The sequence below is a fragment of the Mastomys coucha genome, unplaced genomic scaffold, assembly GCF_008632895.1.
Source record: "Mastomys coucha isolate ucsf_1 unplaced genomic scaffold, UCSF_Mcou_1 pScaffold21, whole genome shotgun sequence".
NCBI lineage: Eukaryota > Metazoa > Chordata > Mammalia > Rodentia > Muridae > Mastomys > Mastomys coucha.
The window spans coordinates 81,281,567-81,295,699 of NW_022196904.1; the positions used below are offsets into that span (position 1 = coordinate 81,281,567).

Genomic DNA, 14,133 nt, shown 5'->3' on the forward strand with positions numbered 1-14,133 from the left:
ATTGGGAAGCCCCTGATGGAGTACAGACCTATGAAGTGTCTCTGCTAGTAACAGTGACTTTAAACAATGACTGAAAACCTGGTTGGGTTTTTTTGTTTTGTTTTGTTTTGTTTTTCTCCTGGGTTCCCTAAATCTAGGTGTTTTGACTCGGAGTTAAAAGGTGAAAGAAGCAAAACTCCTGCTCCTTTTCATTGGCAGCTGCTGCAGCTGCTCTATTCTTTGTTAATAAATTCCAGAAAGTAGGAGAGTCAACATCCTGAGGGCTAAACATGCATTTCTGTATGCAGGGCTTTCATGTACCCCAGGTTAAGGCCTTTGCACATCATAGTTGTTGGCAGTTTGCCATGAAGAATCACTTCTGCAGAAGTGCAGGGCTGCATCCACATTGCAGGGTTTTAAATCTCCCTCCTCAACTGCATCTTCCTTTCTCTGTCTGCAGTAAACTACACCCGGCCAGTGATTATCCTGGGCCCCATGAAGGATCGAATCAATGATGACTTGATATCTGAATTTCCTGATAAATTTGGCTCCTGTGTGCCTCGTAAGTATCACTTTTCTGTGGACTAAAGCTAGTATCCTTGGTGGGTAATCAAATATAATCTTGCCCTTTCAAGAAGTATCTCTGGTGTGATTCATATAATGTCATCAGTTACCCATTTTCTGAGCACCAGACTGGCGTGTCCGCCTAGGAATTTTCATCTGGGCTGTCACAATGTATTTTTTTCTGTTGATAAGGACTGATCTTCATCCTCAGAAGATAACAAGACCTCCTGAAAACTCTCCTCCCACTTAAAACAAACAACAAGCTATTTATAAGCCTCAATGAGTTCTCCTAGATTGATTGAAATACCTCTGTAGCATCTGTAGGGGTAATAAGAAGCAAAACCACACATTGAAATTGTCTCTGAATAACTTAGTACAGTGTGTCAGTCCTCAAGCCAAGCAGTCTCGCCTTTGTGTTTTGATAATCCCAGCTTATCAAGGATTACATATATTATATACATATAATATATTACATAGTGTATATTCTATATTATGTATAATATATATATAACATTGTCTTCAGGTGGGAAGGGGTGAGGGAAAGCTTGTCCGCAGCTACCAATCTTGAGAGAACTAAATGAGAAGAACTTAAACCTTACTGTACTTGCCCTTCCACCCTGCGCACACTTTCCATTTTCTTTTTCTGTTTTTCTGTCACTAGTTGCACTGTTCTATGGTAATAAGTACATATTGATTATACAGGATTTTAAAAAGAAAGTTAGCCAAGAAACTGAAAAGTATACATAATCCCACTTAATACCCAGAAATAAAATAATTCTTCTTTCTAATATATTTTTCATGTATTTAAATCTTTAAATTTAAGGTGTTATACAATGATTTAAAATAATTATATTCACAAGAAATATTTAGACCTTTTAAATGTCCTTTCCTTTTTGATACAATGGGCTATAATAAAATATAATTATATGTTATATATTACTACACTTGATCTTAGCCAAAAGGCCGAGAAGCAATATGTTATATATTACTATAATGAATATATTTTTACCTTTTGATCAATTTTAAGATAAATATTTAGAAAAAACTGATTTGAAGGTTTTATACATATTCATTTTAAATCTATATAGAGGGTTAGAGAAAAGACTGAAGGAGCTGAAGGGATTTGCAACCCCATAGGAAGATCAACAATATCAACCAACCAGACACCCCCCCTTCCAGAGCTCCCAGAGACTAAATCACCAACCAATGAGTACACATGGAGTGACCCATGGCTCCAGGCACATATGTAGCAGAGGATGGCCTTGTCAGTCATCAATTGGAGGAGAGGCCCTCTGTCCTGTGAAGGCTTATTGCCCCAGTGTAAGGGAATGCCAGGGCGCAGAGGCAAGAGTTGAGGGGAGGGGACACCCTCATAGAAGCAGGGGGAGGAGGGATGAAATAGGGGGTTTCTGGGGAGGGGGAAAACTGGGAAACATTTGGAAAATAAGTAAAAAAAAAAATCCAATAAAAAAAGAAGCTATAAGCCGGGCGGTGGTAGCACATGCCTTTAATCCCAGCACTTGGGAGGCAGAGGCAGGCAAATTTCTGAGTTCAAGGCCAGCCTGTTCTACAGAGTGAGTTCCAGGACAGCCAGGGCTACACAGAGAAACCATGTCTCCAAAAACCACAAGGAAAATAAAAAGGAGAAGAAGAAGGAGGAGGAGGAGGAGGAGGAGGAGGAGGAGGAGGAGGAGGGAGAAGGAGAAGGAGAAGAAGAAGAAGAAGGAAGGAGAAGAAGAAGAAGAGGAGGAGGAGGAGGAGGAGGAGGAAGAGGAGAAGAAGAAGAAGAAGCAGCTATATAGCTATTTCCCCTTTATCTTAACAAAATATTAACATAAAATTGTTAAATTTGCTGACTTTTGGTCCCACCTGAACTATGATTCTCTTACTATCCATAAATGTAAGCCCCTAAACATATTCATAGTTATACATCACATTTTCTTGTGTCTTTCATAATCTATTTTGTTCTGTGTATTGTAGTGTTATGTATTTTGAGGCAGTGGTTATTTGGAGACGGGATCTCACTATGTGGTCTCTACTGGTCTGGACCTCATGACCTTCTTGCTTCTTAATCCTAATGATGGAATTGCATGTGTCTAGGCTCACCCTCAAGTGCGATGCTGTCCTGCTAAGAGTTTGGATTGTGTTATCTTCCTTTACAGAGTCTTTTGTTTTTAGGAAGCAATAATGTACTGACAGATCAGCTTGTTGTACTTGCAACTTGCTTTTAGAGCTGTGAAGATGGACCTCAAGCCTTCTGATGTGTGACTCTTTCTGCTACTCCAAATGTCCCACTTTATATGAACTGCAGTATCTTCTAATACTGAGTAGCCTCTGGTCTCTCCACTTAGACACACCATTGAGGCAAAGAGGAAGGATAAATAGAGATTTGCCCTCATATGGTTCTCATCCCTTATAACTTCAGCTGTGCTTTGTATGCTGTCTGGCACCTCAAACAAGTCATCTCTTGTATTTTGTCATGTTATATTATTGCTTATCTGAGATGGTAAGGCTGTGTGACTCATTGCTATGACGTGGATCATGTATATCCATGTAGCTGTGATAAAGGACAAGTAAAGAAAATACCACCAGGAAGAATGTTCATAATTCTAAGTGTGTCTCACTCTCATTGTTTCTTCTTTTTAAAGATACTACGAGGCCAAAGCGTGACTATGAAGTTGACGGCAGAGACTATCACTTTGTCATTTCTAGAGAACAAATGGAGAAAGATATCCAAGAGCACAAATTTATAGAAGCTGGCCAGTACAATGACAATTTATACGGAACCAGCGTGCAGTCTGTGAGATTTGTAGCAGAAAGGGTATGTTTGCCAGTCCTCTCACGACTCCCCTAAAGGTTTCTGGTAACAAACTGCTTAACCATCGCTCCTTCTTCATTGCAAATTAACATCCATGCAGAGAATTACCTTAAAGCAATGTCATTAATCTTTAATTTAAATAAAATATTCTGACTGACCTGCAGATGAAGGGAACAGAGGACACCCATTAACCCAAAGACAGATAACAGCCTGCGGATTATAGGGAGTTGATTTGTTCTTGGCTCACTATCTGACCCAGGTTCATAAGACTGAATACGCTGGATATGCTGAGGGTTTTTTTTTTTTTATCTGAAAACTTAGAATTGTCATGGTGCAAGAGAGATTGATAGGAGAAAGGTCCAATCTTGTTGCCAGAAATTTTGACTTTGAAGGGGCATTGATTCAGCAGTTTCCTTCTTCCTGACAATATCAGAAGCATGGAAAAGAGGGGGCTATTGAAGGAATTCTAAGATAGGAAACCACTTTATGATGCCTTTAAGAACTGCCTATACATAGAGCCTATCTCCTATAACGACATATGAATAATCCATAAGAGGAAAACGATTGTCTGTCTGTTTGACTCACTGTGGCCCCTCCCTATGAAGTTACCTTCCTTTTGATAGACTGATGAATTAAACAACTCACTTCCTCCACAGAGACTCAACATAATAGGTACATAGTTCTGTTTTTAAGATGAGTGGGGTAAGAGAAAACTGGAAATCAGAAAGGAAGAAGGGACGCATGGAAGATTCATAGACCTGGGACAACAGCATGGAAGAAAACAAGACACCTTACCAAGAGCATCCATCTCCAAAGCCAGCCTGTGCAGGGAGGAGGGGTGTCCTCCTGGCAGGGGAAGAGGCGAAAAGAGCTGCTCAGCAAACCCTTCAGTGTGAATGCTGGCAACTCTGCCTACTGGAAAATTCCTTTTAGATAAACAACCTGAGATCTATACAGTAGCCTTGTTTTGGAAAAGAATTTCCTATCTTTCCCCAGAAGAAATCCAATATTGCCAGACCCAGGAGCCACCTAGGGAAGTTTCTGTATGAATTTGGACTCCTCTTGAAGTCGGGAAAATCTTATTTTCTCCTTTCTTGAAACCCCACATTCATCCACTCTACCAAGGTAGGGGTAGCTGCCTTGTGAATTCAGTTTAACCCAGCAGAGTGGCTGTATCCTAAGCCGCCTGAATAACCCACGCTGCAAGTAATGGGTATTAGGCATAGGCAGGGAGGAAATTGGTTCTCTTATTAGGAAATGTCCTGTATTGTGTGTGACTTCATGCAAGTGCCAGGACTAAAGGCAGGCACCAAGTGGTGCTTGAAAAATTCTGACATAGCTGTCAATTTGCCCATAGGCAACCAAGAGGAGGAGCACCAAAGAAAAACCTTTGTCCAGAGATGTCCCACTCATCCTCATTCCTAGGCAGGCACTAGAACTGAAAAAGAAAGACAACAACCAAAGCGCCAGCCGTGACATCATCAACACTGGCTAAGGTCCTGCTCCTGGGCAGACACCTTGACTTAAACAGAAGCAAAGAGCACCATGATTCCTGCTACTGCCCTCATGCACACTGATCACGCTGCTACCCACCTCTATACCTTGTCAAGACTGGCAGGGAACAACAAGGAGGGTGGTTTGCATTCTGCTATCCCCGTCTCTCCATGCAGCACCTGGGGTCATACAGCTGGTCAGTGGAAAAATGCTTTAGAATTTCATTACCAGAGAACTAGAGATGTTTCAGATCTTTGACAGAAATAACAACAATACCAGAGGAAACACCTATTACTTACCAGGCAGAAACTCATAGACATAAAATAATTTTTTAAACTTAAAAAAAAATTGCAATCGATAGCCTCAACAACTGATGAGATCTAATAGGTAAAGATTATATAAACAGTAAGATATGGTTTGTTTGTCTTTTTTCTTTTTTGCCCCAGTCAAACAGAAAATAAGATAAAGCATAGAAGGTGGGGGGAAGCTTCAGGACACAGAAAACAACAGAAGAAAACTATACATACATAAAAGAATAGGTGGCTTTTAAGACCTCGAAATAAGTGTGACCAAAATACAATCTTACTGCAGAACATTGTAAACAGGATGCCAAAAGTACAAAACAATTTTTTAAGCTGCTAATAAAAAAATGGCAAGATGATTATCGTAGACTAACAGTAGATTTCTCAACAAAAATTCTATCATGTAAGAAGGAACACAGTGAGATAGCCCAAGTCTGGAAGAAAAAACTGTACCTAGCAAGATTAGCCCTTAAAAATGAAAGAGAAATGGATACTCAGCAGAACCAGGAAACATGGAGGTATTTGTGACCATTAGACTTCCCATTAGACTTCACAGAAGCCATAAAAGATCAAATCACAACCTAAGAAGAGACACAGCCAGGTATGCCAATGCCTGCTGTAACCTCAGCATGTAAGAGCTATTGAAAGTTCCAGGATAGCCTGGACAAAAAATTAAGACTCTACATGGGGAGAGGCCAGGTAAGGAGAAACAAAGAATATCACTATGTGGTACTTAAGGAGTAAGTCAACAAGAATTTATAAAGATTGTACATCTATGTGCAACTAATGTCTGAGGGCTCACTTTTATAGGACTGGCTCCAGTACAATGGCAGTAGAGATATGAGTGAGGCTCAACTACAATAGCAGTTAGAGATGTAAAGTTAGGCTCCAATACAGTAGTAATAGAGCTATCAACAAACACCCCATTTCCATCAATGGAAAAAGGTCATCCAGACCAAAAAGGAAAAACAAAATCAATGGAGTTAAACTATATTATCAGTTAAATCGATAGAATGACATTCACAAAACAATTCTATTCAAATTCAAAGCCATTGATGTTATCCTGGATGTGTCATCAAAAGAAAGAACACTAGAAGCAAACTTTAAAAGAAATTTTGTAAGTGAACAGAGGATTGACTTCTGAAAGAATTAGGAAAAAAAATGTAAATATCCCCCTTAAAGTAAATGAAGATATCAATGGAACAAACCAAGGCTATACCAAAGAAGAGAAAAGAACATAACAGAAAAGAAAAGAGCTAACAATGAGTGGCCACTTGAAATAGACAGAAAGAGAAAAAGCAGATTTCCAATAAGTAACCAAAAGAGAAGCAAGACCACCAAGTAAGATTAGTAGGAGGAAACAAAGAATGATTGTGTGAGAAGCACATGCTACAGAGACTGTAAAGATAACACAAAGGATTCCTAAATCAAAGATTTGGCTTTTAAAAAGATAAACAAAATTGACAGAACTTAAACTAGACTCACCACGAGAAGAGAGAAGACCACACTAAAAGTCAGAAGTGAGACAGGAGATAGCCCATCCTGTACCCCTCAGAACGCGCAAAAGAACATTGGAAATTGTAAGGAAAACTGTATTTTAATAAATGAGAAAACCTATATGATAAGGAAGTTTTTCTGGATACATATGGCTGCTTATCAAAATTGAACTGTGAGAACATAAAATCTCTGAATACAATCATAAGCAATGATACCTAAACTGGTAGAAAAAAATGCCTCCTAAAGGGATCTTATGAGACCCCACCTCTCCCTAAAGATCTAGAGGCAATTAAAGGTTGCTGGGAAGATAGAAATAAAATTTCTTCAGTGCTGTAGCCACTAGTAAGCTTCCCCTGCTCTTACAAATAACACCCAACCCATGCTCCTATAATCAGCCATATTCAAACTCACTAAGTAAAAGCGGACTGTTGGGAAGAGGGAAGAGAGTCATTGGTGCGGGACAAAGGAGGGCGGAAAGGGTTGAGTATGGTTAAAATATGTTGAAGAGTCACAAAAAATGGTAAGACTCTTATCGTCATGGACTAGAAAAATTAATATTGCTACAATGTCTACACTACCCATCTTCAGTAATCTTGATTGCCAATTTGATGGAATTTAGAATCACCATGGCAGCAAATCCCCTGGCACATCTACAAGAGATTATTCAGACCAGGTTAATTGATATGGAAGAACAACCCTAAGTGTGGACAGCATCGTTCCCTGGTCTCCCAGACTGAATAAAAGGAGAAAAGGCTGAACCCAGCATTCACTTCTCTCTCTTTCCTGTCTATGGCCAGCTGCTTCCTGCTCCAGCCACCATGACTTCTCTGCCATGATGAATTGCACCCTTCCTCCCTTAATTTGCTCTGCCTGCTATTTTATTGGAGCAAGAAGAAAAGTAAATAATATACAACCCAAAGTCATAATACAGATACATTATAATCCCTATCAAAATATGAAGGATTCTTCACAAAGTTTGAAGTAATTTAATCCTAAAATTCATATGGGTGCACATGAATAAGAAAAGGAAAAGCTGCCAAAGCAAAAAGAACAAAGATTCCAAATCCCAAATTCAATAGGTAGCATATAGCCAGATTAATTAAAGCAACAATGATTTTGATTTAGACCAAATATCAGACACACAGGCCAATGGAACAGGCATGGTTTGCTGAAATAAACCAACACATTAGAGCCAGCTGTTTTCAATAAAAGTACCCAAAACACTGAAAAAAAAAAGATAGTTTATTCAATACAGGATACTTTTTAAACTGGATACCTTTGTGCAGAATTCTGAAACTTGATCTCATTTCATCCTGTATAGATATCCTGTCAAAGGGGACTGTGGAGCTAAACGGGAGACCAGAAATTCCTTAACTGCTAGGGGAAAAAAGGACTTCAAGACATCAGGCCTTAATGGTCCAGAAAACATTTTTCTAATGGATAGATGAGATTACATCAAACTAAAAAGTTTGTCCACAGCAAAGGAAGTGCTGGGAGGATAAAAAGGCAAAGAAATGCTGGTAGTTTATAGGGAAAATAAGAACTAGCGTAGCCATCGTGACAGCAAAACTTCAAGACAAAAGCCAGGGCCAGGAGAGATGGCAGTTAGGACTACTCCAGCTTCTTGCTTAAGACCTGAGTTTGATTCCCAGCACCTATAACTGTCAGGCACCTGTAACTCTCACTCCTGGGGATCCAATGTCTCTGACCTCTGCCAGCCCCTAAAGATGCACACATACCCTACACAAACACACACGCATACACTTAATTAAAAACAATAAATCTTGAAAATTAAAACTAGATCTACCTGAGCTATCTGTCCTACTGCTGGCTACATATTCAAAAGATATAAAATCAGCATATCAGCATATCAAAGGAGTTTTTCCAGGTCTATGATACTTGTGACAATGATATTAATAGCTAAGATATAGAATAATTCTAGATGTGTGAAGCAAATGAATAAAGAAAATCTAAGATAGATAGATAGATAGATAGATAGATAGATAGATAGATAGATAGATAGATAGATAGATAGCAAAATGAATGGATCCAGGGGATGCTACATGGGTGATATGAGCTATTCACAGTAAGATCAGTTCTACATATTCTCATCTCTTAGACAGTATTGACCTCAGAGAATGATAATTACTAAGAACTAAGAAATATGTTTGATTAGGAGAGGGTAGAAAGAGTATACTTGATCTGTGCACATATGGAAGCATATATGGAAATATCATGTTGAACCCTGTTAATAGAGAGAATTGACATCTTCACAAATACAACACTAGGAAGTTTAATGTCTGAGGACATACTAGAATACATCTAGTTTCTCCTTCCCAGCAGATAGACTGTCAAGTTATATGGACTGTCTCTAGTGAGCAACCTCGAAGGCTGCATCTATTTTCCTCTTTGAACATGTAAACACAGCCTTTGTTGACAGAAAAGAATACTGGCTAGTACATAGTAAAACAGCATTACTCCTTTCATGTAACCAATGTGCCTCACAGCTAGCAACCTCAAGATGTACTCCTTAAGCGATAAGGCATGAAGCCTCCTGGTGTGTTTCTCATAAGTATTCAAGCATTCGCTGCACTCTTCATCTTATACAGACAACGTGCATTTTTCATGTATTACTGACTTAGGACTGTGCCTATCTACATAAACATACATTTTCTTGTGTAAAGTTCTCTTAGCCTCAAAGTAATAAGGCCATTTCTCCCTAGGAGGTAGAATGAGATGTGGCAGATCATTGTACTTTCCCAGAAATATTTTATGAAGTAGCTCCCGGCACTGAGCATCCACAGCTTTGGGAGCCAAGTTAAATGAGGTGTGTTATAAAGGAGTAGGCTTTTTATCTTTAAAAAAAAAAAAAACAACTGTGCATACTCACTGAAAGAGTCAGCATTAAACCATATAAAAATGAAGGTAATGCTTCTGTGTCTGCCTTCTATCATATACGTATCAAGACAGAGTGCATATAAGCACTGAGCAAGTGGGTAGAATTGCTCAAGGCCCCTGTGATCACCATTCTTCCAGGTCTAACATTGATTAAAATGATGAATTGTCTACTCTGAGTTCTGCCCATGCTCAAAAGCTGGACTTTAGGCTTCTGACTAGTGAATTTAGAGTTATTGGTGAATATCACTAAGGCTTAGTATTTTCTCCTGTAAAACACAGTCAGTAATACCTATCTCACACTTCAAATTATTCTTTCAAGTGGGATTTTTTTTTCCAGTCTTTAGAAACCTAATGCTTCATATCTGTCTTTAAAGCATACTTTATTTTATTTCATTGGACACTGGCCATTTTTCTTGATATTTTTAACCTGGTATTTTTTCCTACCTTTCTACCAGGGCAAACACTGTATACTTGATGTATCGGGAAATGCTATTAAGCGGTTACAAGTCGCCCAGCTCTACCCCATTGCCATCTTCATAAAGCCCAAGTCTCTGGAACCGCTGATGTAAGTAGAGGACTACTCCTCATCCAGCTCCCTGTTCTGAAGACACAGCAAGCAGCAGCAGCTTGTCGTAAAAAGCTTTCAGATAGGAATGCCAGTGTTGATCATTAAACGTTTCCTTTTTTAATATACACATTTAGAAAATGTTATTTTATATTATATTACTGTGCCTATATTATTATTTTATATTGTTAAATATTTGTTAAATATATTTGTCATATATTTTTATAAGTATAATGTTATAAGTATTATTTATGACTATTATTTTACATTATATTTTCAAATATTACATATTTAATTCAATACATATTAAACTTTTTGAGTCAATAACTCTTTGCTACTATACAAATAGTTTTCACCTTTACGTATTCTATTTGTTGGCAGCTTCATGTGGTCTAAGAGGTTTACGGAGGGATTGGGCAGTTATTTTAGCTTTGGTTTTAGTTTTTACCAATCACAGAAGATTATCGTCTTTGTATTGTTTCTTAACTTTGAGAACAATTTCACAGGTAAATCTTTAAGTGTGTTTTGCTTTGTTTTTATAAAGGGTACAAAGCGTATTTCAGAATTTTCCATTGGCACTCTGCATCGCCTTTAACAGAATTCTGACTCTACATTAAGACATGCAGACCCTGGGCTTCACAGAGCCTTCCTTATTGACATGACTATATCCTTAATTCATCATCTCCACATCTGTACAAATACATTAAGTGTGGGAAATACATGGTTCTGATGTTGCCTCAAAGCATCTCCAAAGGTCTAGTAAAATACTTCTCTTCAAAACCAGTAAGCAAATTAGGCAGATATCCATGATCTGACTGACTGCCCATCTAGACAGTTCCATACAACAGTGAGGCTACTGTAGGTAATGGTAGCAGGGCAAAGAGGCCATACCAGAGACATTGGAAGTGGACAGTAAGGCCAGCTTTTTTTTAACTAGTGATCCTTCATATAACCTTAGCACAAGTTGCTGGAGCTCCCCAAGGTTGAATGATGTCACAGAGGCTCATTTAGTCCTCAATACATAGTACGTGCTCAGGAAATAATATTATTATTGCAAAATATACAGGGTTACTTTTTATGAATCACTAATTCAATCTTATCCTCATAAAATACATGAGCAGCTTCCTGGAGAAAGCCAGAGGTGATGTCACTGCCTCTGTTCCAAGAGCCTGGCTTCAGTACTGCCTCCAGGAGAGGCAAACACAGGCTTGGGAGAATGTTGTTGGGCTGAACCATACAACACACTGGAAAGCAATGCTTATGGAAAGAGGGTAAAAATAGAAGGTACTTATTCCCAGAGATGGAAGCCATTGCTTTCTAAGGGTATCAGCTACCTGCTTGGTCTCCTCTGGGGACAAAGCTGCAAATTGAACCACAGAAGTTGGAATGGCAGCTGGAAGGATAAACTTCAAAAACGTAGTTGATCTCTGGGGAAATCATCAGAGTTGTATCCTAAAAACAGAGTACATCCCCAGAAGTAAAGGTAGACAAGGATTTTTACCAAGACAGAAAAAAATAAAACTAGGAAGCAAACATGAAGGACATTAACCCCAATTACCACATAAAAAATGTGTATTGATGATAAAATAGTGCTCTTGTCCTTATTCTAACAGGACACGTTAAACTTCTGTGGGGGTATTTCATAAGTTAGTTATGTGACCACAATATCATTATGTAAAAGTGATTTATAATCTGTAGGCCGCTACACAAAGCCATGCAATATTAATCTTACAAGGAGAAAAGTGGTGCTCGTCTCTTGGGAACAGTATCATAAAAGCTCATTTCAGAAATAGAAATTAGTCCACATCATAAACACACAAGGGATGGATGACTTCATAGGGAAGGAAAGCCTGAGGGACTAAGAGCAGTGGCATATTTAGTCCAGTGTGATGCTGGGAGACAACCCATCTGGTGCTCAATGGAAGATCTACTTCCTTCCATAACTACCAGATGATTCATGTAGTTCTGCCTTAGGGCCCTGTCACAGACACTTACCACCAAGGAAAACTAAGCATGCCAAAGGCTGGATGCCACAATGAGGACAGTGTCTTTGGCAGAATTGGCTGCAGTCATATCCATGGATCTCCACTTCAGTGGTGATGACACTCAGCCTTGTACAATCTCATTACTAAAGGCTGTTGTTTGTGGCTCACTCTTTCCTGGGGCTTTTACTTCAGGAGCAATGTTGTCTTGAATTGCCCATTCCCCAGGAAGGAGCAAAGCTCAGTCAGCTGGCACAAAAGCATAGCAGCTGTCACAACGAGACAGTGACACACCATCACACACATTCCATCTCCTGTGCATCATCCACAGAGCTGATTAGCAAGCACACAGCTGTCTCTTAGGAGGAACATAAATTCAAGGGCATATGTGAAAGAGATATTTTCATAATATGCTGCCTCCTGACATCTGTACCTACCCCATAGCAATGAGAAGCTTTCCTATGTCCGTGAACCCTATCCCCACCAATGGTCTTTTATGGCTTTGTACCTATGATGCATCTATGCCATAACCATATTTATTCCCCTCATCCACCCTTTAGTCATCCATTCACTAATTTGACAGCTATTGAATCAAGCTCATGCCATATGCTAATAAACAAGCCATAGGCTTCTCCCTCAAAGAACCTAAAGCTTAGGTATGAACTCTGAGAAATACAGTGAGACTATTTATAGCCACAAAGGTTCAGGAAATACTTACTTTGTACTTCAGTTCTCAGTAACATCCAAACCCATGTCCATCTTCTTTCTTTATATAACCATGTTTCAAAAAGTACCAAGCTTTGGTATAATATGACATGCGGTTGTGGGAAGGGGCTCAATTTCTTACTCTAGAACTTCTGAACCTTAAGGAAGCCCCCTCTCCACTTCAAGCCCCCATAACTTGCAATGAGAAAGGGGTTGACTAAGCCTAGGGAATTCCAAAATTGGATCTCTGGTGTCCAAGTGGCAAACAAGGCCCTGATACTTTAAGAAATGTACCTAACCAACCAATCAAAATGTCTATTCATTTGAGTGAACTTCCACTTTCAGCACTTAGAGGCTCTGGGAAGATAATACCAATATGGGGTTAGGAATCAATAAATTCATTTTAATGAGAATTATAAAAATATCCATTTTCCTCCTACCTTCTTGGCCTTGAGATTAGATTAGTTAGCACTTTAGTTACCACATGACCAAACAACATTCTTCTACATAGTTCATGATAAACCAGATTGATAGAAAAGACAGTCATAGGCGTAATTCCTTTATAATCCATTTTCCTAATCAAATAGCCATCAGTTTCTTTTTTGTTGTTGCTATTTTTACCTTTTAAATACATTTTAATTTAGAAATAGTAACTCTATGTGTTGATGGAATATGGTATAGTATTTTGATTCATAAGTACAAAATCAGACTCCTCAAACACTCATAACTTTGAATCATTGTTGAGATCATGCCAAATCCCTATTAGCCACTTAGAAATAGTCAACTAACTGCTGTCAACCACATCTACCCTAGAGTGCTATTAAACATGAGAGGCTATTCCTTCCTATGTTAGAGATCCTTCTATCCTAGCTCACCATTTGACTAAGTTACTCGGCTATAGTCATATTTGGAAATATTGTGGTCCTAGCACATTTCAGTGATTCTGTATCCAGTGTAGTTCAGTCCCTCAGCAGACACTTGTGCTGTCATTTGGTCCTAGGAACAGGAAGTCTAGAGTTCTTGTCACTATGGGCATGACTCAGTGTTTGTATAAGTTGAGTAGTTGGAGCTACAGAACCCCTCGAGGACCTGCTCCACTTTGCATAATACTCCAGAAACTCTGTGGCTTTCTGCATATCAGACTTGCATGGAGGGTGAAAAACTGTATACAAGGACTCAAAGATCTGGAAATTGGAAGTAGGAAGAAGAGGCTGTGTGGAAGGCAACCTCCAAGATGCCTCCAATGGGCATCTCGTGTCTTGGGTAGTTCTTTTCTACAATGTGAATGCCAGGGTTTTGGGTTTTTTTGGGGTTTTTTTTTTTTTTTTT

The 14,133-nt window shown here is 38.9% G+C and overlaps 1 protein-coding gene and 1 pseudogene across 22 annotated transcripts in view; one reads left to right on the forward strand and one right to left on the reverse strand.

The window, feature by feature from the left end:
* Nucleotides 1–14,133, forward strand: part of Dlg2 (discs large MAGUK scaffold protein 2) — a 1,953,494-nt gene that overhangs the window by 1,931,739 nt on the left and 7,622 nt on the right. For all 22 annotated transcript variants that reach the window (XM_031387347.1, XM_031387348.1, XM_031387349.1 and 19 more), the window contains 3 exons: nt 440–541; nt 3,192–3,364; nt 10,008–10,117. In XM_031387347.1, the coding sequence (XP_031243207.1) occupies nt 440–541; nt 3,192–3,364; nt 10,008–10,117 (385 nt within the window). The remainder of the gene's footprint in view (nt 1–439; nt 542–3,191; nt 3,365–10,007; nt 10,118–14,133) is intronic.
* Nucleotides 1,445–1,518, reverse strand: LOC116104149 (annotated as a pseudogene).